The sequence below is a fragment of the Kogia breviceps genome, chromosome 15, assembly GCF_026419965.1.
Source record: "Kogia breviceps isolate mKogBre1 chromosome 15, mKogBre1 haplotype 1, whole genome shotgun sequence".
Classification (NCBI taxonomy): Eukaryota; Metazoa; Chordata; class Mammalia; order Artiodactyla; family Physeteridae; genus Kogia; species Kogia breviceps.
This window is the reverse complement of record NC_081324.1, coordinates 64457846-64479692: the sequence shown is the minus strand read 5'-3', so window position 1 is coordinate 64479692 and position 21847 is coordinate 64457846. Positions and strand designations below refer to the sequence as shown.

The following is a 21847-nucleotide window of genomic DNA, read 5'->3' as shown; positions in this document are numbered from 1 at the left end:
GGCCCTTGACCGAGTCACTTTCCTCCTCTGTGCAAGCAGGGTAATGGTGCCCGCGGGTCTGTCATGAGGACAGGGCTAGGACAAGCAGAGTCCCCACTGATGATCAAGGAAGGCCCCCAGCCTCCTTGCTTTCTGGTGCCCTGGAAACTTGCCCCAGGAAGTTCCCTCCTGGACTGCAGACCTAGCTGTCAGGGTCTCAGTTAGTGTCAGACTCCAAGCAGGAGACTCAGCTGACAATAAGTTTCAGGGCCTTGGCTGGCCTGGTGCTGAGTCAGCACTAGGGCTGCAGTCAGTCAGGAGACTCAGGAGGTGGGTTGGGGCTGGAGCTAATCAAGGAAGTGGCCCAGCCCCTCCCTCGGGCACACCCTCACCAGCTCCCTTACCTTCTTCCAGACAGCACCCTCCTCAGGGCCCCAGTCTGCTCCTCCGTTAAATGTGGCTGAGGTGACACGTATACAGAGGTCACTCTCCCCTCCCCAGACACCCAAGGGTGTCTCTGCAGCCCTTTCTGCTTCCCTCAGCATGGCCAGAACACCTCTGTGCACCTCTCCTGGAGGCCAGGCGTGGGGAGAAAGCCTGAAGAACCAGCCCAAGACCCCAGGGCACTGGCACTGCCCACCCCCAGTAAGGAAGAGACCCACACGACCAGACGAGTGTCCGAGAGCATTTTTATTAAGGGCAGCAGAGTAGATCGCAGCATCTTAGAAAGCCTAGTCCCCGCCATAGGGGGAGGGGCAGGGGGACCAGGCAGGAGCATGAATTCCCACGGGGCCCATCGGAGGTGTGGTGATCACATCCCTCCCCTGCTCTGGGGGATCCAGATGTCTGGCCCCGGAGCAGCAAGGCTACCTGCTGGCATGCTTCATGCCTGCCCGAGGGCTTGGGGAATGCCCTATCGTGGATCAGGAGCCCAGCCGAAGGGAGGGGCCGCCCACCACCCCGCTCTCGGTGCCCAGGCCCCTGCTGATGGGTGAACCCTGGCTGTGATGCCAGAGGATGCAAGTCCCTGAGGGGTCGCCGGCTTCAACCATGGTGGACGTCTTCCCGGTGGTGAGCAGAGAAGGGAGGGGGCGATGGGCGGGCAGAGCTACACTGGTAGAAATACGAAGCAATGGGAAAGTTTCCAGGAATGGCAATATTTCTGGATTCAGAGAAGCGACGAGAACAAATGGTGGCTTATCTGGATAGCTTCTGACAGAATTTGGCATTTTATTACAAATCTGGTTGTGAGTGAAATAAAGTCCATCATCGCCTTTCTGCTAATGAAGAGACAGAGGTGGATGTGCTGGCCGGCGCCCTCACCAGCCCGGGCGCACGGGAGGCTCCAGAACGTGCCTCTTGCGTACCTGGGACTAAAGAAGTTGCGTTCGTGAGACCCGCCACAGGCTGCACATATGCGGCCTCACCCACCATCACCCCACCTCTGCACACAAGCCACCTCAGGTCTGCAAGCCTGGAAAGACCTCAAGTTACAGAACTAAAATTAAAACAAAGCCAAGTTTAAGTCATCTTCACAGGATCTAGCCCCTGGAGTGCCCAGAAGGGAAGCCACCAGTGGCAGAAGTGGAGGTGGTGACACACAGTGCTTGGACCACTGGCTTCCACTGGGTGTCAGTGACAAGGTCTCTACTACTTCAGGGACAGTCCCACTTGCTTTGAAAAGACATTAACATTCAAATCCTTACAAGTTCATCTGATGATAAGTTCTAAGGTCAATTTTTATTTCTACAAAAAAAGGCAGTCAAAACAATATAAAACATGTAAAGGATATTACTGAGTGAGCTTCATGTGGAACCTGACTCCGCGAAGGCCATGAGTCCAGAGGGAGGGGGAGGCCGTCCTGTTCCTGGGTTGGGCCGTCTGGATGCTCCAGAGGAAGGGCCAGTGGGGTGCCGGCGACCCCAGGCTGGTGCCGGTGACAGAGGAGTCTGCCAGAGGGTCAAACGTGCTGAGGAAGGGCCGCAGTGGGGCTGCTGCACTGAGGACGCAGAGGGTGAGCTCTGAGCTATGTCGGCTGGACACGTCGGTGACAAGTGAGCGTGGAATTTCAAGTAGACACTCCGGCTTTAGCAATGTCCGCAGGGACCTGGACATCTTCTAGAACAGCTGCAGGGAGGTGTGGCAACCTGTGGCCTCGGGAGCCTCTCTGGTGAAAAACTCCTCCCACAAGTGCACTGTGCTCTGGCTGGCACACCCCTGGGGGCTGCCACATACCTGGTGCTGGGGGGTCTCCCTAAGCAGGCCGGCCCAGGTGGAGTTCATCATGACGTGGACAGCAGGGTCTGCCAATCTGGTCAGCATTACTGGGGTAACATTAGCCAGAGTTTTACAGCAGAGCTAGGCCTCCCTTTCCACATCTTTGTTTTTGGGAGGGGGTGGGAGTGGAGATGGTTGTTTCCTTGTTTTTTAATTTTTTTAAAAGGATATTATAAATCAGAGTCAAGAGAATCTTAACCGACTCCCACACCAGGCCGTGCGCCAAGGAGGGGAGAAGAGGAGCCAAAGGGGCCTCCACTGCCCCTCCCGGCAGGAGGCAGGGCCTGGGTTTGGGGAAGTGAGTGAAAAACAAACTAAATGCAAGAAAGTGGGAGTTGCAAGGGCAGGGGAAAGGGGAACCACAACTTTTTTTTTAACCTTATGGGCTAAATGTAAATTGAAGATTTTGGATAAATTTGGACAGCAAAAGAAACACCATTCTTTTAAAGTAGACTGAAGCAGTGATTTTTAAAACAAAGAAAGCAGAACTAGAACATCTTAAATTTTTAATCCTTTCTTTACAGGTCACCTAGACCACTTTTGATTAAGAAAACTGTAGAAAGTTAGTAACTGCCACAAGCAGACGCCAGGCGGTGGCACATGTCAATTTTCCATAGAGTCCTGCTTCGTGTGGTGTCTCAATGCACTGCTCGGCGTCTCTGCTCACTTGCTGGAATCAATCGCGGCAGATTTTAGTCCACAGGTCGCTTTTCCCCATATTTCTTTGTAAACTCTTCAGCATTCTTACAGAATTTTTTACGGTCCTTAGAGTATTCTTCAGCTAGGTCAGCCCGGAGCGGGTGCTCGGGCTGGGGGTCGTTCACCAGTGCTATGAGGGACTGGATGACTGCCAAGAAAAGGACAAGGCACCACTGGTTAGAAGGCCCTTGGAAGGGGCATGGCAAGAAACACAGCTCTGATTAAACATCTACATGCTTCTCAGACAGAGCAGCCTCCCATTCATGCAAAATTCTAACCACCAGCACTCAACCCATCATTCCCGTGATGAGAAGATAGTGATGGAGGACAAACAGCCAGCGCTACAGTAGATAACTAACCGTACAGAGTGATGCGACATCCTCCTCCTCCTCCTCCAGGAAGCCTTCCTGTACTGACACACTGGGGATGTCCCAGTCCCCAGTCACTTTCACCCCTCTCCTGAACTTTGGAGACCCAGGCCCAGCACTGACACCCCCACTCTCATGCAGGTGAAGCTTCTCCAGGGCAGGGACTGGGCAATGTGCCCAGCACTACATTCGGTTCAGGGTGTGTGATGGGCCTGCACCATGTAAACGGATAATGAGCCCACCCTGAAAGACCCCTAGCAGCTTCTGAACGGCCGAGAAAGGTTCACTCGACCACCCTGCATTAACCACTGGGAGGCTGCAGCCCTCATCAGCACTGCACAGTCCATTCCAGAGGTGGAAGTCACACGGATGGCTCAGGGTGGATTCCACAATGCTCCCCCAAAGGGCAGTCAGGCCAAGATGTGCTAGACGGTGAGCCCTGGACAGGAGGGCCAGGAGGGAGTGGAAGGTGGGGGAGGGGGAAGTATGGAAGGTCCAGGAACCCCTGGCCTCCTCAGAAGTGGGGTGCATGCAGCCACCAGGCTTCCCACACACGTCCCCTGACTCCCCCCAACCCCCACCAAGACCAGCACCCCCACTGTCATAGCAAAAAGGCCCCTCTCCTCTGGACTGCCGATGCCAGGTGCCTTTATTGGGAGCCCACGCTCTTCACCCCAGCATCACAAGGAATGGGTTAAAAAAGCTTTTTGTTCCAATTTCTCCTTGTCTCTCACAAATCCACATGGAGCTTAAGTGATTATTTACTTAATATATTTCTTTAAATCACATCAAAAATATTTTTTAAAGGGAAGTTAACTATTAGTAACTCTTATGGAAAATCACTTTCACTTGCCATAAACTGAAGGCACGCATCCATAAACATGAAATAAGCACCTATGCTGCCTCCTTCCTGGCCAGAGGAAGCAACCACCGGAACAAACACTCTTCCAAGTGGCTCTTTCTCAGCATCTCTGAGGCACCCCAGCCCACTGCACTCTAAGACTCTCCACACCATGCTCAGCCGTGAGACTGCTGTTCTTAACTTTTGGGAAACCTGAACCACATTTGCCCTATAGTACATTTATAAGGTGGCTTCCCATCTTTTCCCAGGATTAGAAATGGTTCTGTAGCAGAGTCGACACTGATGAGTTTTCAAGTTTTCCTCCATTATGGAGACTCAGGCTGTCTGCTTCTCACTATGATCATCTTAGTACCTAATGTATTAGCATCAAATACATTCATCATTAAGATGTGCTTTTCAAAAGATAATTCACTTTGCAAATTTGAAGTTTGTCCAATTCTTTTCGGAGAACTTGCTTTAAATATTTTCAAGTTAACTTAGTAGTTCTGATGAGTGCTTCATTCTTTCTCTGCTCCTGTGGGAGCTAAACTGTAAGAAAACCCAGGTGAGCTCGTTTGTTTCCACAGTGAGAACACCGACAGCTACGACCATGGCCCCATCCATCACTTTCACACACAGGGAGGGCACACTCATGTTTTACAAATGATCGAACCCTGGCTTCTTGATCTCTTCCTTGACCCAAATGCTACTCAGAAGGATCTTTCCCCCTCCAAAATGTAGGGGCTTAAAAACATCAAAACTTACCTCCTTTCTCACTGTATATGATCAGAGACTAAAGTCTATAAAATTTCCTTGTTTTTGTTCTTTCTGACAGTTTGGAGGATGTAAACCGTTATCTGTAACTCGCCCCTTTTCATGGGGACCCAGTGGGCTCCATTCTCACAGAGTAAAATGTGACCCATACCTTCACCCATACGTGAAGGCATACAATGCAGTGGTCTTCCATGGATTGTGCTATGAAGGGTAATAAGTTTATTAATCTTATCCTGTTTATTGTATTTGAGTCCTCTTTCTAAAGTTTATCTACTTGATTTGTTATAAGACAGCAAATGGGTATGGAGGGACTAAAACATTTGATTTATGAATCTGACTTTTCTGTTTATATAATTTTGTTGCTGTGTTGTTTGGTTTGTATAGAGGTCAGTATTATACAGGCTTCCTTAATGACTGTATTTCATACGGCGAATCTCTTTCACTACCAAACAAAGCCCTTGCTCTGTTGATAGATATGTACCAGAACCAGACACACTGCTGAGGAAAACTCTGTTTTTACATCCCTTCTTCTGGTTATTGTTATTATTGCCAACTCCTACCACCTTTCTGTATGATTCAGGTTTGCCTTGTTTCTTGACTTTTCTATTTTTGCTCAATTTTTAATGCTTCTTTACTTTTTTTAAAAAAAATTGAGATATAATTCACATACCAAAAAATAAACTCTGAGAAGTATACAATTGTTTCTAGTGTATTCACAAAATCATGTGACACCACCACTATCTAACTCCAGAACGTTTTCATCATCCCCAAAAGAATACCCACTCTCCTTAGTAATCACTTCCTAGACCCCTCCCCCAGCCCCAGACAAACACTAACCACCTTTCTGACTATAGATCTGCCTATTCTGGACATTCCATATACTGTTGCTTCTCATTACTTGCAGTAGTTACCCACTAAAAGTTGCTGTGAATGCTGAATTATAGTGAACCATGAGTGACCCCAGGAATGACCAGCTATAGAATCACCCAGCTGAGCCCAGTCAACCTACAGAATGAGAAATAATAAACTGTTGTTAATTTAAGCCACTAAGTTTTGAGATGGTTTGTAATACAGTAACAGGTAACTGAAACATGGGGGACACGGTGTCGAGTGCCAGGGACTACATTCCTGAAGTGTGTGAGGATAAGCTCAAGGCCATGCCAGATGAATCTACAGAATGATCTAGAGAGAAACCCTGTCTCCCATCACAAAATAGCAATTCTGCCCGGTGCTGCATGTAGAACAGCACCATGTTTAAGATAAAACTTTTATCTTCAAAACCTAAGTCAACAAGTACAAAAGAATGAAAAACCTCTCTTAGGTTTATCTGACTATTTGAAAAAAGCACCCACAACCTGGAAAAGCAGAGCATGTTGGCTGCTCACCGAGCCCTGAAGCTGAAAACAGGACCGGTGCTGCCACGGCCCTCTTGGGCAGCCTGCCCCCTGAGAGGGGCAGAGCACAAGTACCTGTGCCCAATTCTCAAGTGAGGGAGGAGACCCGTAACTCTCTGCGGTCTGGCCGCCTGAGCAAATGCAGCAACTGCAGGCTCCCACACAGAGCTAGGAGTTTGTGTGCTTAAGAACAACTCTGTCAATCTTTTACAGACATCAGCTTGTGCACGACCAAGCACCAAGCCCCCTGGAGACTCCTCCACTGTGACTCCACGCTTGGTACCCACTGCTTTCTGCTGCTCAGCTGTGGGAGCCTGGTGGATGCCTTTCATGGTGACTGTTTCAGTAAGTCTTTCACGGGTTCCACTGGAAAATGACTGTTTATAGCAGTCACAAAAAAAAAAAAAAAAAAAAAAAAAAAACCAAACAACAACACCTGCAGCCTCTCAAATTCCAGCCTCATCCATTCTCCTTAATCTAAAAAGACCATAAGTGGTTCAGGGAGTTACTTACAAGAAAGCCACCAAAAATATGAGGTTAGGATTGCAAAAGAAAATTCTAGAATTAAGAATAAAAACTAGACACAGTCTATAACAAAGTTTAGTCACCTGCCGGGGAAAAGAGGGGGGCGACCACAGTAGTGAATCAAGTACTTTTCCCAGAAAAATGAGGGCACCCAGACCCAGGGACACACAGGGAGTTCCAGGCCCACTAAGGCTGACTGTGTGCTTTCATGTACGCACACTCCCCTCAAGCCTGGCCGTGCCCTCCCAAGACACCCCAGTGAGCCCCAGCATCCTGTGGCCTGCCACATGGCTCCGGCTCAAGCCCGCAGGCCCTCAACACCCTCTCTACCCCCTTCCAGTCTGAGTCCACGTGCTAACTGCTGTGTGAGGCCACTTGCCCCCCCAGGCAGCCCACAATCCTCACGAACACTCCCAGGGACAGGGTCACATCCCTCCCTGTACTGGGAGCGAGCACTGGGCTGGTCTGTCTGCGCGGGTCCCCCTTGGGCCGCGAGCACAAGAACACCTGCGTGAGTTGAAGCTTAGCTGAGATAGGCCAAGCCCATGGGACAGAGGGACCACAACAGCCTTCTGTGGACACGGTGGTCAGTGCTATAGTATTTCTCTGGACTCCATGCGACGTGGTGTCAGAAGGGACCTAGAAGGCCCTGCCCGCAGCAGTGTCCCCAGAAGACATGAGGAGACGCCTTACCTTGGTCAGTTTTGGTTGCTGGCTTCCAGTTTTCAGCACTAATTACTGGCAGACAGACCTGCCCCTTTTCGTCAATGTTCGGGTGATAGATCTTCGTTTTAAATGTGATCTTCGGTGGTTTGAATGGGTACTCTGCTGGAAAGTTGATTTCAATTCTGAAGGCCCCTTTATCATACGGAGGGTTGTCCTGGAGGGAAAGGAAAGAGGGCGGAGTGAACCTGTAGCTGAGACAGGAATGTTCTAATTGTTCACTGGAAAAATTAATTTGTTTCAAGAGGTTGTGTCAACTGAAGCCTTGTCACCTTCAGGGGAACAATAATCAATCTGTATTTCTAGAGCAACATGTCTGCTAAACTGTGAAAGGGTCTGAGATGGACGCCCTGGCCTCTTTACCTTTTTTTTTTCAATAGACTTTATTTTTTTTGAGTAGTTTTAGGTTTACAGCAAAACTGAGAGGAAAGTACAGAACTCCTCCTACACACACACAGCCTCCCCCACCAGAGTGGTACACGTGTTACAGGTGATGGACCGACATCAACACATCATCACCCACAGTCCACAGTCTACAGCAGGGCTCACTCTTGGTGCTGGACATTGAATTGGTTTTATAAAGTATTATACCCTATGGTTGGAATCATGCAGTATGCAGCCCTTTCAGACTGGCTTCTTTCACTTAGTAATATACATTTAAGGTTCCTTTGTGGCTTGTTAGATCACTTCTTTTTGTCACTGAATATTAATCCATTGTCTCGATGTAGTTTATCCATTCACTTCCTAAAGGTCAGCTTGGTTGCCTTTGGCAATTATGAATAAAGCTGCTATCCACATCCGTGTGCAGGTTTCTTTGTGGACATATATTTTCATCTCCTTTGGGTAAATACTAAGGAGCACGATTGTAGGTTAAGGGTATGCTTAGTTTTGTAAAAAATCACCAATCTATCTTCCAAAGTGGCTGCACCGTACTGCATTCCCACCAGCACTGATGAGAGTTCCTGTTGCTCCACATCCCCGCCAGCATTTGGTGGTGTCAGCGTTCTGGATTTCCACCAATCTGACAAGTGTGTAGTTGTATCCCGTAGTTTTAATTTGCAATTCCCTAATGATATGGTGTTGACTACCTTTTCATATGCTTATTTGCTATCTGTATGTCTTCTTTGGTAAGAAGTCTGTTCAGATTTTTGGTCCATTTTATTATTATTATTATTTATAAATTTATTTATTTTTTGCTGCGTTGTGTCTTCGTTGCTTCACGCGGGCTTTCTCTAGTTGCGGTAAGCGGGGGCTGTTCTTCTTTGCAGTGCACGGGCTTCTCTTGTTGCAGAGCACGGGCTCAGGTGCATGGACTTCAGTAGTTGTGGCACACGGGCTTAGTTGCTCTGTGGCATGTGGGATCTTCCCAGACCAGGGCTCGAACCCGTGTCCCTTGCATTGGCAGGCGTATTCTTAACCACTGCGCCACCAGGGAAGTCCCTGGCCCACTTTAAAATCAGGTTCTTTGTTTTCTTGTTATTGAGTTTTAAGAGTTCTTTGTATATTTGGGGTTAACAGCCCTTTTTCAGATAATGTCTTTTGCAAATATCTCTTTATCTTTTCTGAAGGTATGAAGAGTTACACCAGGGGTAAATAACAACCCAACCCAGACCATACCAAGTGCTGAAAGGCCAAAGAGGTGGCCACAACTCCAGTATAAAGCCAGCACTCAGCTGGACAGCTGGCCCCTGAGGAGCTGAGCTGGCCCCTAGCTGGTCGCCAGGCGGGGCTAGAACCATGCCCCACCCCTGTATCCTTAGGACCACTCAGAGATCTATCCCTCAGGGCCTGCACACTGATGGCCCAGGAGCCTCTGAGAGATGCCCCAAGAGAAAGAGGCCTGCCTCTCTCCAGCTCTGCCTCAACATCCAGAGCTGAGCCAGCCCTCCAGTCTGCGGCCTCCTGGCCCCAGACTCCAGCTCTCTGGGGTCCCAGCCCACTAAAAGGAGGCCCAGCTTCACTGAGTGCCCAGGAATGCACAGCGCTGCCTCCTCAAGCCCCAGCGTAATGAGATATTCTCCAGCAAATAGGATTCCTCTGCTGGGGAGTGAGGCCAGCACACGCCAGGTCCCCACACTGTCCCCTGGTCTATCCCCACCCAAGAAGGGTAAAATTAGGGAAGGCTGAGGGGTGGGAGAGGCCTTCCCAGCAGAGAGGACTAAAAACTAGGAAGGCAGGGGCTTGGAGAGGACACCATGGAGCAAGACAGGAGGCTGGGGCCGAGTTTAGGGGTCTGAACCACCCAATTGAGCAGCTGGATCCGCGGTCAGAAGATGAACCTATGAGGGAGGAGATGTCAACACCGCGGGCGCTCCACCTGTGTGAGGAGACAGACTCACGCACACCTGGAGGGGGTGGGCCACGGCTGGACCAGGAAATCATTTTCACCCCAACAAAACCTTCCCTAATCCCTTCTTTAGGGAACATAGAATTGTCTAGAACACTGTCCAGAAGCTAAAGTGGCAGCAGACTTCTCCCAGGCCTTGTCCTGACTGCTCACTACCTAGGAGAGCTAGACTCACCATTACCAACGAGCCCACGGGGACACGGAGATTTTGCTTCGGGGTTTTAAGAAGGGACCTGTTTCAGCCACGGAAAGAGCCTTCCTGGATGACCCTGGCTGCTGAGACCCACCAGATATGTTCGACCATCACCCAGGACTGACCAACTACCTGGGGCCCGCCTCGTGCTGGGCCCCGTGCCAGGAGCTGGAGACAAGGACAAGCCAGGCCAGCCAGGCAAGCCCGGGACATTCCCCAACGTATATCATGTGGGGGTGACCCCGAGGTAGGAACCACCCACGTTGCATGCTGCACACGGGCAAAAAGTCAGGAGAAGCAGCTCTCTCGCTATGGGAGACAGGACAGGCCGAACCTCTCGCCACCCAGGGAACGTGTCTTAACTCCTCGGAGACTCTGTCCCCGTGCAGGGCTCGGGGTGACCAAAGGAGTGGCTCCAAAACCCCAGGGATTTGTGTGGAAGGGGGTGTGCAAAAATTCAACACAGGACCTACCCTGTGGATAAAGGCCTAAGTGCCACACGTGAGTTTTCCACACATTAGAGCTAAACTTATTCTGTGGGAAGGCAGCTCAGAAACTAGAAGGTGCCTCAATAAGAAAACACAGCTTTGTGGTAGAAAAATAGTATTCAAAATTTCACGAATTTGCCTCAGACGGTCCTCTCCACAAGCCATGGAGGGCTACCCGCAAGGACAGTGCAAACCTTGGCTCCCCCCGCCCCTCCCGGCTCTCACCCCACCCTCCCCAGGCACAAAGCCACTTTGGAGCAACTAAGAGCAAGAGGAGGCTCCTCCAAACCCCTTGGGCCTTTCCCCCACGGGTCCACTCCTGGCCTGCAGGCAAGCCGGGTCTTTCCTCCCCAGGGAAAGCTTCAGGAACCCCGAGATCCCACCGCACCCCACGCATCTCTTAATCCACTGAAGACCCAGAGTCCTTCCACCATCGTACATCAGTCACAGTTTTGTGTCACCGTTGTGGCAGCTCTCCCTGGGGCTCAGGGAGGACACCACACAGCTCTCTGGCAGCCACTCCCTGACCTGGACAGCAGCCACACCGAGTCCCTGTGGCGCATGCCCAGCTGGCAATCTGACACCACACGGGACTCATGGCTGGACTGATGTGGACACGCAGCTCCTAGACGGATCCACTGATGACTGACCACGTGTGTCGGCCGGTGGAGACCCCTCAGCAGTGTCCTTTCCACGGGGTAACCCTTCACCCACAAGGAACACAGCCCAGCCTGGCTGCCCTGAGGACGTCTACCCAGGCCTGGCCCAGACCTACCCTCAGGCTGCTTGCCCCGGGGCCCAGTTACAGAGGGACGGGAAGGTGGCTTCCTTGAGCTCTAACCTTCACAGTCCACTAGAAGGCCTGGTGGAAAGGCAGGAAAAGCTCCTGGCCTCTGAGCACAGACTGTGTCTTCTCAACCCCCTGTAACTGTTAAGTGTTCATTCTCTCTTATCTCTTCATGGTTGCCTGAATTACCAAGTCTGCGCAGTGAGCAGAGTCATCGTCTGCTAACTTTGCTTTCTAAAGATGACCTCTTTGTACTGCTTCCAACAATTGGGTTCATAGGATTTTTCACAGTACAGCACTTTATCAATGAATACTCTGACATTAAAAAATCCCATCGTTTTCTCTTTGAAAATAAACATTTGTGGAAGTATTTTTAGAACAGATTTTCCAATCTTTCATGACCAAACTACCCTCTGAATTACACCTAAATTTAAAATCACAATCTCTAAACCATAATGCAAAAGAATATGAAAAAGAATACATACATGTATATAACTGAATCACTTTACACCAGAAACTAACAACATTGCAAATCAACTACACTTCCGTAAAATAAATTACAAAGAAAAAAACTAAATAAATTAGGTTGGTCACTTAAGTTTCAAAATGATTTCTTAAAAACACAATAAAGCATGCTGAATATTTTTTAAAAAAATCGCCGTCTCCAATAAAACGGAATTCCACAGGAACTTTCCCTCCTCTGAACTCATGGGCACCTTTCACGGCATGATTCACATTCCCTTCAAGAAAAGAAGTAGCTTTATTGTTATTTCTCATAGAAATATAACATTCACACCAAAATAGTACTAGACATTCCGCCCCAGGATAAGGGCTGAGCGTGTCCACGACACAGCCTTCGGCGCACAGCAGTCAGCACGCTCCTTGGTCAAGGGACCTGGATTCTGGGAGGGCGATGCTCTTAGCCACACAGCCTGTGCCCGCCCACGCGTGGGGGAAGATCACATTTTGCTTTCTAAGACCCAGCCGTAGAGCTACTAACGTCTGAGAATTCCTTGTCTGTTGCAGAAAACTTGCGGTGTGGGCCAGCGCCCTGGCATGCAGCGCTCCTGCATACACACACATGTGGTTTGCTGCTGGCAGCACCCCCTCGCCCGCCCTCGGCGCGCCCAGGCCTTCACTAGGGCTGCAGCGTATTCCACCATCAGACGCGGCACAATTTCATTACCCCCTCCCCGTTGCCGGGGGAGAACTTGCTGCACTCTGAAGAGTGTCTGGACCCAAACGCTTCCTTACAAAAAACATAAATCGACCACAGGACACACAACCCACTCCTAAATATCCTAAAGAAATGAAAACACATGTCGACATAAAATCCTGTTCACGAATGTTCATAGCAACATCATTCATAATAGCCAAACAGTGGAAACAACCCAAATACCTATCAACTGGTGGATGGATAAGTAAACTATGATATATCCATTACAACAGAATATTATTTGGCAATAAAAAGGAATGAAGTACAAATACATGCTACAACATGGATAAATCTTGAAAATATTATGCTAAGGAAAGAAGCCAGACACAAAAGGTCACATTATATGATTCCATTTATATGAAATATACAGGATAGCTAAATCTACAAAGTAGATCTGTGGTTGCCTACGCCTAGGGGACTGGGGGTGATGCTAACAAGGGGAGGTTTCTTTGAGGAGTAATAAAAAATGTTCTAAAATTGTGGTGATGGAGAAACAACTCTGCAAATATACTAACAGCCATTGAAAAATTGTACACTTTAAATGCATGAAATGCAGGGTTTGTGACTCTCAATGAAACTGTTAAAAAGGAAATCAAAGCTAACTCAGGGGCTTCCCTGGTGGCACAGTGGTTGAGTGCCCGCCTGCCGATGCAGGGGACACGGGTTCGTGCCCCGGTCCGGGAAGATCCCACGTGCCGCGGAGCGGCTGGGCCCGTGAGCCGTGGCCGTTGCGCCTGTGCGTCCGGAGCCTGTGCTCCGCAACGGGAGAGGCAACAGCGGTGAGAGGCCCGCGTATCGCAAAAAAAAAAAAAAAAAAGCTAACTCAGAAACAGGGTTTTCGACTGAGGACAGTGTTGTCCCTCCTGGAGAGATTTAGAAATGCCTGAGGTTGTCCCAATGACAAAGGTGGCTACTGGAATCTAATGAACAAGAAACAGAGACAACCCAGCACGAATAATCCACCTGCACACACCAAAATGTAGTTTCCAAGGCTCTCTGAGAACTACAAATGAAATAACTTACAGACTGTGGGGCGCCTACTCTGTGTAATGCACAGTGCTAGGGACAGGAAGTGGGAAGGAAACAGATAAAGGTCTGCCTGAACCAGAACTCGCTGAGACAACACCCACACCACCAGTTATAAAGCAGAATTAGCCCTCTGAGGAGCCCCAAAGAGAGGGGGGCTGGACCACAGCTGACCCCAGCAGACTGTCCAGCCAACGGTTGCTCCCCGCTGTTTCCTTGCTGGCAAAATCCCAGTTTTGTTTCCGTCCATGTTGCCCCCTCATTGTGAACCAGGGGTAAATCCTGACTGGTCTACCTACACCTGTCCCATCCAATATGGTGGCCACCAGCTCAAGTGCCTATTGTATACTTGAAACAGGACTCTTCCGAATTTAGATGTGCTATAAGCATAAAATACCACCTGGATTTGAGACTTTGTGCAAAAAAAAAGAATAAGCTATTTAGTTAATAATTATTTATATTGATTACATGTAGAAGAATATTTTTAATATACTGTATTAATAAGTAAAATACTTACCAAAGTGAATTCCACCTGTTTCATTCCCTTCCTTCCTTCCTTCCTCCCTTCTTCCTTCCCTCCCTCCCTCCCTCCCTTCCTTCCTTCCTTCCTTCGATGTTAGTTCCCCAACCAGGGATCCAACCCACACACTCCTCGACCAGGGATCCAACCCAGGCCTTCAGCAGTGAAAGCGCAGAGTCCCAACCACTGGACAGCCGGGGAATTCCCTCATTTTCATTTTTAATGGGAGTTCTGGAAAATTTAAAAGCATGGCTGTGGCTTGCAGTATACTCCTTTTGGACAGCACAGTCCATCATGGTACTGCCCACACCTCAGCCAGTGACAGACCAGGGGTGGCCACGTATCCTGGTTCTGGATAATGAGGACTGAGGGGTCTGTGGTGGGCCCCTGGGATGGGCGTCTTTGTTTTTGGTCACACCAAACTACACACACACACACGTGTCACAGCTGGAGAAGTCTGAATGGGGTTGGTGGACTGATCAGGGTCCACTTCCTGGTTATAGCACTGCACTACAGTTGCACAACAGGTGAAGGCTACTGGGGAATCTCTGTGTTATTTCCTACAATTGCATGAAAATCTACAATTATCTCAAAATAAAAAGTTCAAAGAGAGAGAGAGAAAAGAAGAGACGGTCTCTTCCTTCCAGGAAACCGTGAAGCCCAGGCAGGTCTGTGCTCTCCCCTCGCCGAGCCGCTGGATGGCCAGCCCAGAGCCCCTGCCACAGGACTCTGTCAGGGGCAGCAACTTTCCCTTTTCAAAGCCACGCTAAGTAAGGGGTTTCCTTACTTTCAATCAAAAGCGACCTGACTACTATGAATGGTGAGTGGAGGGAACAGAGAGAAGGGAGTGATTCACTGAGACCAGGGAATGGAGAGCGTCAGGAAGATGCAGGTGCAGGAGGATGAGCCAGTTGGAAGGGGCACACACGGCTTCACAAGCAGAAGAGGAGGCCTCTCTCTCTGAAAGTTAACAAGCAGGTATTTACCTCAACAATTGTCGGCTTTGAGCAGCCCAGTCCCAGGACAGGGGAGCAAAAGCTCCTCGAAAGAGGCTGGGGCCCGAGCCCAGGTTGGGGAGCCAGGGCCTGCGAGGTGCTCAAAGAACCTGTGAGATGGAATGTCTTGCAAAGAGGCAAAGGCAGTTGCAGCTTCTGCAATGGGATGTGATCAGTGTACCTGAGGCTCATTCCCAAAAGCACTCTGCTCAGCAGAACCTGGTGCGTGAGCCTTGGGGCTAATGCAGAGGCCAGAGACACTGTGATGGCAGAGAGACTGCGTCCTCTCCCAACAGGCTGGTGGAATGACCACCAGGGCGGTACGAGGCCTCTCCACGAAACTCAATTTCATTTTAAAAACAATTATTGACACAGCTTTGGAGATGCAAGCCCTCAGGAGTACAAAGATGACTCCCAAGTCTGTGCTTCTGAAGCCCAAAGGCAAAGAAATCCAGGGCAGTCTGACTACACACTGAGGAGAGGCAGGCATTTACCAGCTCCTTTTACAAATGAGGGACAGAGGCACAGACAGAAGAAAGACACTGTCACTGAAACGTTGTCACGTGTGCATGTCTTACCTTCTCAATAAAAGGTAAAACCAGCAGCAGCACCCCTGTAAGTCCAGGGTGACAATGACATGGGTAGGGAGCAGCCCAGGCAAGAAAAGAACTCAACTGGGGATGAACACCCCCCCACACACAAAGAACTAAGCACTCAAATCATCAAGTTACAAAAGAACAAAGAGGGACTTCCCTGGTGGCGCAGTGGTTAAGAATCTGCCTGCCAATGCAGGGGACACGGGGTTCGAGCCCAGATCCGGTAAGATCACACCTGCCACAGAGTAACTAAGCCCGTGTGCCACAACTACTGAGCCTGTGCTCTAGAGACCACGAGCCACAACTACTGAGCCCACACACCACAACTACTGAACCTGTGCGCCTAGAGCCCATGCTCCTTAATGAGAAGCCACCGCAATAAGAAGCCTGCGTACTGCAACAAAGAGTAGCCCCCCGCTCACCGCACCTAGAGAAAGCCCACGCACATCAATGAAGACCCAATGCAGCCAAAAACAAATAAATTAAAATAAATAAATTTAAAATAAATTTTAAAAAAGAGCAAAGAGCAAACAAATACCAAGGAAAACAAAAGACATAATATAAAAACAGAAATTACCATAAAAGCAAAAATTAGCAAATCAGAACACAGAAAAAAGAATGAAATTTCTACTTCTTGATACATGAAGTCAGTATAACCATCTATCAAAATCCACTAAACACAGAAAACACAATCCAATCTCACGTATGACCACAGATGCAAACACACTAAAGACTAGGAAATTTAATACACTGGAACATTTAAAAACAGTCCATTGTAATGAAGGGGGAATTAATCCAGAAAGCAATGAGGGGCTTAATTAACAGGCCACTTTGAAAACCACACCACAAAATCTAATTGACAGTAATATGGTCTTTAATGAAATCCACTCATTCCTGATTAAAAGAGAAAAATTTAGGGTGTGACATCAGCAAAATGGCAAGCAGGCAGCTCCAAACTCCCATCCCTCCATAGAAACAAACAAACAAAATACTGCAGAAACCATCAGAACCAACTTTGTCAGAATTCTGGAAAACAGTCAAAGGTTTACAGCAACCTTTGGCTGTGAATGCAGAATCAAGAAAAAGGCAACTAAAATACAGTAGGAAAGCTTTGCATCGACTTTACTTGCCCTTAGCCTGGCCCCTCCCTAGCTGGTCGACAGGCATCTTGAAGATGGGTGAATGATGGCCACCTCTGATTACCATGTGGGACCCGGGCCCTCCATTCCAGAGAAGCAGAGAAGACCTTATTCACAAATTACTGTCCATCTGTTCTAACCGGTCCAGGGCTACCCGGAGGGCTGACACAGGTGCTCAGCTGTTTTGCCTCGCTCAGAACCCACAGAGCATCGGAAAAGCACAGGAACTGCTCAAGAAGACTGTGGGGGACTTCCCTGATGGTCCAGTGGTTAAGACTCAGCACTCCAAATGCAGGGGGCCCAGGTTCGATCCCTGGTCAGGGAACTAGATCCCACATGCTGCAACTAAAGATCCTGTATGCAGCAACAAAGATCCCATGTGCTGCAACTAAGACCCGGAGCAGCCAAATAAATAAAAGACTGTAAGGCCACGAAAAACTCACAGCTGCCTACAGCAAAGGATGGCAGGTGAGACACAACAGATTGCATAAAGCCAAGGAGGAGAAGCCACAGAGAAACCCAGGGATATCAGGGCATTCAGAAGTACCCAGGTACACTGGGGAGCTGAGAAAGTCAAAAATATGCCTAGGACAGGATACACGCTAAGAAAAGAGCTGAGAAGATCTGAAGCTTTCACCACCAGCTAACCACAGGCTCAAGGAAAGAAGGAAGTGAAGAAGGCAGAAATGTAACTGGCCTGGCTACATGTTCAAGAAGTACCCTAGCACAGAGCCAATCGGCAAAGACTGAGAGACTTTAAGCTCCTGGCATTCAAGGAAAGTTCAGTCAAAACACTGGTGGAACACAAGCGAAGCCTTCAACACTCAAGAACAGCAAACCCATGGGCTTCCCTGGTGGTGCAGTGGTTGAGAGTCCACCTGCCGATGCAGGGGACACGGGTTCGTGCCCCAGTCCAGGAAGATCCCACATGCCATGGAGCGGCTGGGCCCATAAGCCATGGCCACTGAGCCTGCACGTCCGAAGCCTGTGCTCTGCAACGGGAGAGACCACAACAGTGAGAGGCCTGTGTACCACAAAAAACAACAACAACAACAACAACAACAACAAAAAAAAAAACAGCAAACCCTGCAGGGAGGGGGAAAATCTGATTTCCGCATTATAATATTCAAATGTCTAATTTTCAACAGCAACAACAAAATCACAACGCATACAAAGAAACAGAAAAGTATGGCCCATTTAAAGGAAAAAAAAAAAAGTGACGAAAACTATCTCTGAGTAAGCCCAGACATTAGACTTACCAGACAAAGAATTAAAATCAACTGTCTTAAAAATGCTCAAAGAGGGAATTCCCTGGCAGTCCAGTGATTGGGACTCGGCTCTTTCACTGCCATGGGCCTGGATTTGATCCCTGGTTGGGGAACTAAGATCCTACAAGCCGTGTGGCCAAAAAAACACACACAAAAAAATGCTCAAAGAGGTAAAAAAAATCATGGGCAAAAAACTAAACAAAACCAGGGACTTCCCTGGTGGTCCAGTGGTAAAGAATCTGCCTTCCAATGCAGGGGATGTGGGTTCGATCCCTAGTCAGCAAACTAAGATCCCACATGCCGTGGGGCAAATAAGCCTGCACACAACTCCTGAGCCTGCAAGCCTCAACTGGAGAGCCCAAGTGCTGCAAACTACAGAGCCCACGCACTACAATTAGAGAAGAGAAAACCCACACACCACAACTAGAGAGAAGCCCGCTCACCACAGCGAAGAGTCAGTACACCACAACTAAGACCCGACAAAGCAAAAAAAAAAAAAAAAAAAAAACTGAACAAAGCCAGGGAAATAATGTCTAAACAAAATGAGAACACCAATAAAGACACAGAAATTATAAAAAGGGACTCAACAAAAATTCTGGAGAATAGTACAATAACTGAAATTTAAAACTCACTAGAGTAATTCAGTAGTAGACTTGAGCAAGCAAAAGAAGGATTCAGCAAACTTGAAGTTAGGGTAAGTGAAATTATCCCGTCTAAGGAGCAGAAAAATGAAGAAAAGTGAACAGAGCATAGGGACATATGGGACATCACCTAGCACACCAACACACATATTATGGGGGCCCACAAATGGATAAGAAGGAGAATAGGGGCAGACAGAATATTTAAAAAAATAATGACCCCAAACATTCAAAATTCCATAAAAGATATGAATCTACACATCCAAAAAGCTCAATGAACTGCAAGCAGGATCAACTCAGAGAGATCATACCAAGATATATAGTCAAATCATCAAAGGACAAAGACATAATCTTGAAAGCAGCAAGAGAAGTAACTTGAAAGCAGCAAACAACTGATTTTTAACCAGAAACCATGGAGGCCAGAAGGCAGTGGGAGGATACATTCAAGGTGCTAAAAGGAAAAGACTGTCAGCAAAAACTATCCTTCAAAACTGAAGGCGAGGGACTTCCCTGGCAGTGCAGTGGTTAAGAATCCGCCTGTCAATGCAGTGGACACATGTTTGAGCCCTGGTCCGGGAAGATCCCACATGCCTCAGAGCAACTAAGCCCATAAGCCACAACTACTGAGCCCATGTACCACAACTACTAAAGCCTGTGCACCTAGAGCCTGGCTCCACAACAAGAGAAGCCACCGCAATGAGGAGCCCTAGCACCACAACGAGGAGTAGCCCCCACTCAATGCAACTAGAGAAAGCCCACGTGGAGCAATGAAGATCCAATGCAGCCAAAAATAAGTAAATAAATAAATAATTTTTTTAAAAAAGAAGAAGGTGAGGGACTTCCCTGGTGGTACAGTGGTTAAGACTCCACACTCCCACTACAGGGGGAGCGGGTTTGAGCCCTGGTCAAAGAACTAAGATCCCACATGCTGTGTGGCATGGCCAGAAAAAAACTAAAAAAAAAAAAAAAAAAAAAAGAAGGCAAAATTAAGATATTCCCAGATAAAAAAAATCTAAAAGAGAAAGATGGAATGAATTCATCACTAGTAGATGTTCTGTAAAGGAAATACAAAAGGGAGTCTTCAGGCTAAACAAAAAGATACTAGACAGTAACTTGAAACCATAAAAAGAAATAAAGAAAAATGGTTAAGAAACTATACAAGATAATATAAAACCCAACATCATTGGTTATTATACTTTGGGTTTGTAACTTCTCTTTGCGACAGTAACAATATGAGGGGCTGGGTAATGGAAACATATAGGACCAGAGTGTTTGTAACTACTGAAATTAAGTTGGTATTATTCAAACTAGGTTGCTAAAAGATTAAGATGTTAATTGTAATCCCCAAGGTAACCTCTAAGAAAATAACCAACAGGCATACAGAAAAGAAAAGAATGGAATCAAAATAATATGCTACAAAAAAAGTCAACTAAATACCCAAAAAAGGCAATAATGGAAGAATTTAGGAACAAAATGTATACATGACATCCAGAAAACAAATAGATAACAGAAGCAAATACTTTCTTATCAGTAATTACTTGAAATGTGAATGGAATAAACTCTCCACTTAAAAGATGCAAACTGCCAGAATGGATAAGAAAACACAATCCACCCATATGCTGCCTATAAGAGATTCACTTTATATACAAAGACACAAAGAGGTTAGAAGTAAATGACGGAAAAAGTACAAGACACAAAGGACATTATATATTGGTAAAAGGTTCAATCCATCAAGAAGATATAACAATTATACACCTATATGCAACTAACAAATTATGAACCAAAACACATGAAATAAAAATTGATGGCACTGAAGGGAGAAATATGTTATAAAATAATAGTTGGAGATTTCAATACCCCACTTTCAATAACAGAACAAGACAGAAGAGCAACAAATATCTTTCTGACCACTATGGAATACAACTAGAAATCAATAATGGAAGGAAAGCTGGAAGACTCACAAGTATGAGGAAATTAAACACAAACAACCAATTGGTCAAAAAGGAAATCACATGGGAAATTAGAAAATACCTTGAGATGATAAACACAAGACATCAAAACTTAAGGATGCAGCAAAAGTAGTGCCCAGAGAAAAATTTACAGCTGTAAATGCCTACAACAAAAAAGAAGGATCTCTAACCAATAATCTAACTGAATACCTTAAAAAATGAGAAGAGAACAAACTGAACCCAAAACCAGAAGAAAGAAATAAGTAATAACAATTACAGAGGAGATAAACAGTGCAGGAAAAAAATAGAGAGAAAAAAATCAATGAAAACAAGTTGGTTCTTTGAAGAGATCAACAAAAGTGACAAACTTTTAACGAGACTAAGGAAAAAAGAGAGGAAATCCATATTACTAAAATCAGAAATGAAAGTGGGAACATTACATTTATTATAGAAATAGAAAGGGATTACAAGAGAATACTATGAACAGTTAGTTGTACACCAAAAAATTGGATAACCTAGATGAAATGGACAAATTCGTAGAAACACACAATCTACCAAAACTGAATTGAGAAAAAATCGAAATAGACCTATAAGTAATAAAGAAACTGAATCAGTAATCCAGTAATCAAAAACCTCTCAACAAAGTAAAGTTCTGAATTGGATGGCTTTTCTTGGTGAATTCTACCAAACATTAAAAAAATTAACACCAATCATTCTTGAACTCTTCCAAAAAACTGAAGAGGTGGGAACACTTTCTAACTCATTCTACAAGTCTAGCATAACCCTGATATCAGAGTCAAAGACACTATTAGAAAAGTATACGAATTTTGATGCAAAAATCCTCAACAAAATACTAGCAAACTGGGGCTTCCCTGGTGGCCTAGTGGTTGAGAGTCCGCCTGCCGATGCAGGGGACACGGGTTCATGCCCCTGTCCGGGAGGATCCCACATGCCGCGGAGCGGCTGGGCCCATGAGCCATGGCTGCTGAGCCTGTGTGTCCGGAGCCTGTGCTCTGCGATGGGAGAGGCTACAGCAGTGAGAGGCCCGCGTACCGCAAAAAAAAAAAAAAAAAAAAAAAAAAAAAATACTAGCAAACTGAAATTC

The 21847-nt window shown here is 47.1% G+C and overlaps 1 protein-coding gene and 1 non-coding gene across 5 annotated transcripts in view; one reads left to right on the top strand and one right to left on the bottom strand.

The window, feature by feature from the left end:
* Nucleotides 1–1700: 1700 nt before the first annotated feature.
* Nucleotides 1701–21847, bottom strand: part of UBE2L3 (ubiquitin conjugating enzyme E2 L3) — a 44094-nt gene continuing 23947 nt past the window's right edge. For 3 of the 4 annotated variants that reach the window (XM_067016136.1, XM_067016138.1, XM_067016137.1), the window contains 2 exons: nucleotides 7551–7737; nucleotides 1701–3103 (listed from right to left, as the gene is read on the bottom strand). In XM_067016136.1, the coding sequence (XP_066872237.1) occupies nucleotides 2949–3103; nucleotides 7551–7737 (342 nt within the window). In that variant the 3' untranslated portion in view covers nucleotides 1701–2948. Of the gene's footprint in view, nucleotides 3104–7550; nucleotides 7738–14154; nucleotides 14389–21847 lie in introns of those variants that run through there. The other variant, XM_067016139.1, reaches the window with a different exon arrangement.
* On the top strand, nucleotides 17140–17212 carry TRNAW-CCA (transfer RNA tryptophan (anticodon CCA)). Its single transcript has one exon. It is a non-coding gene; the product is annotated as a tRNA-Trp (tRNA).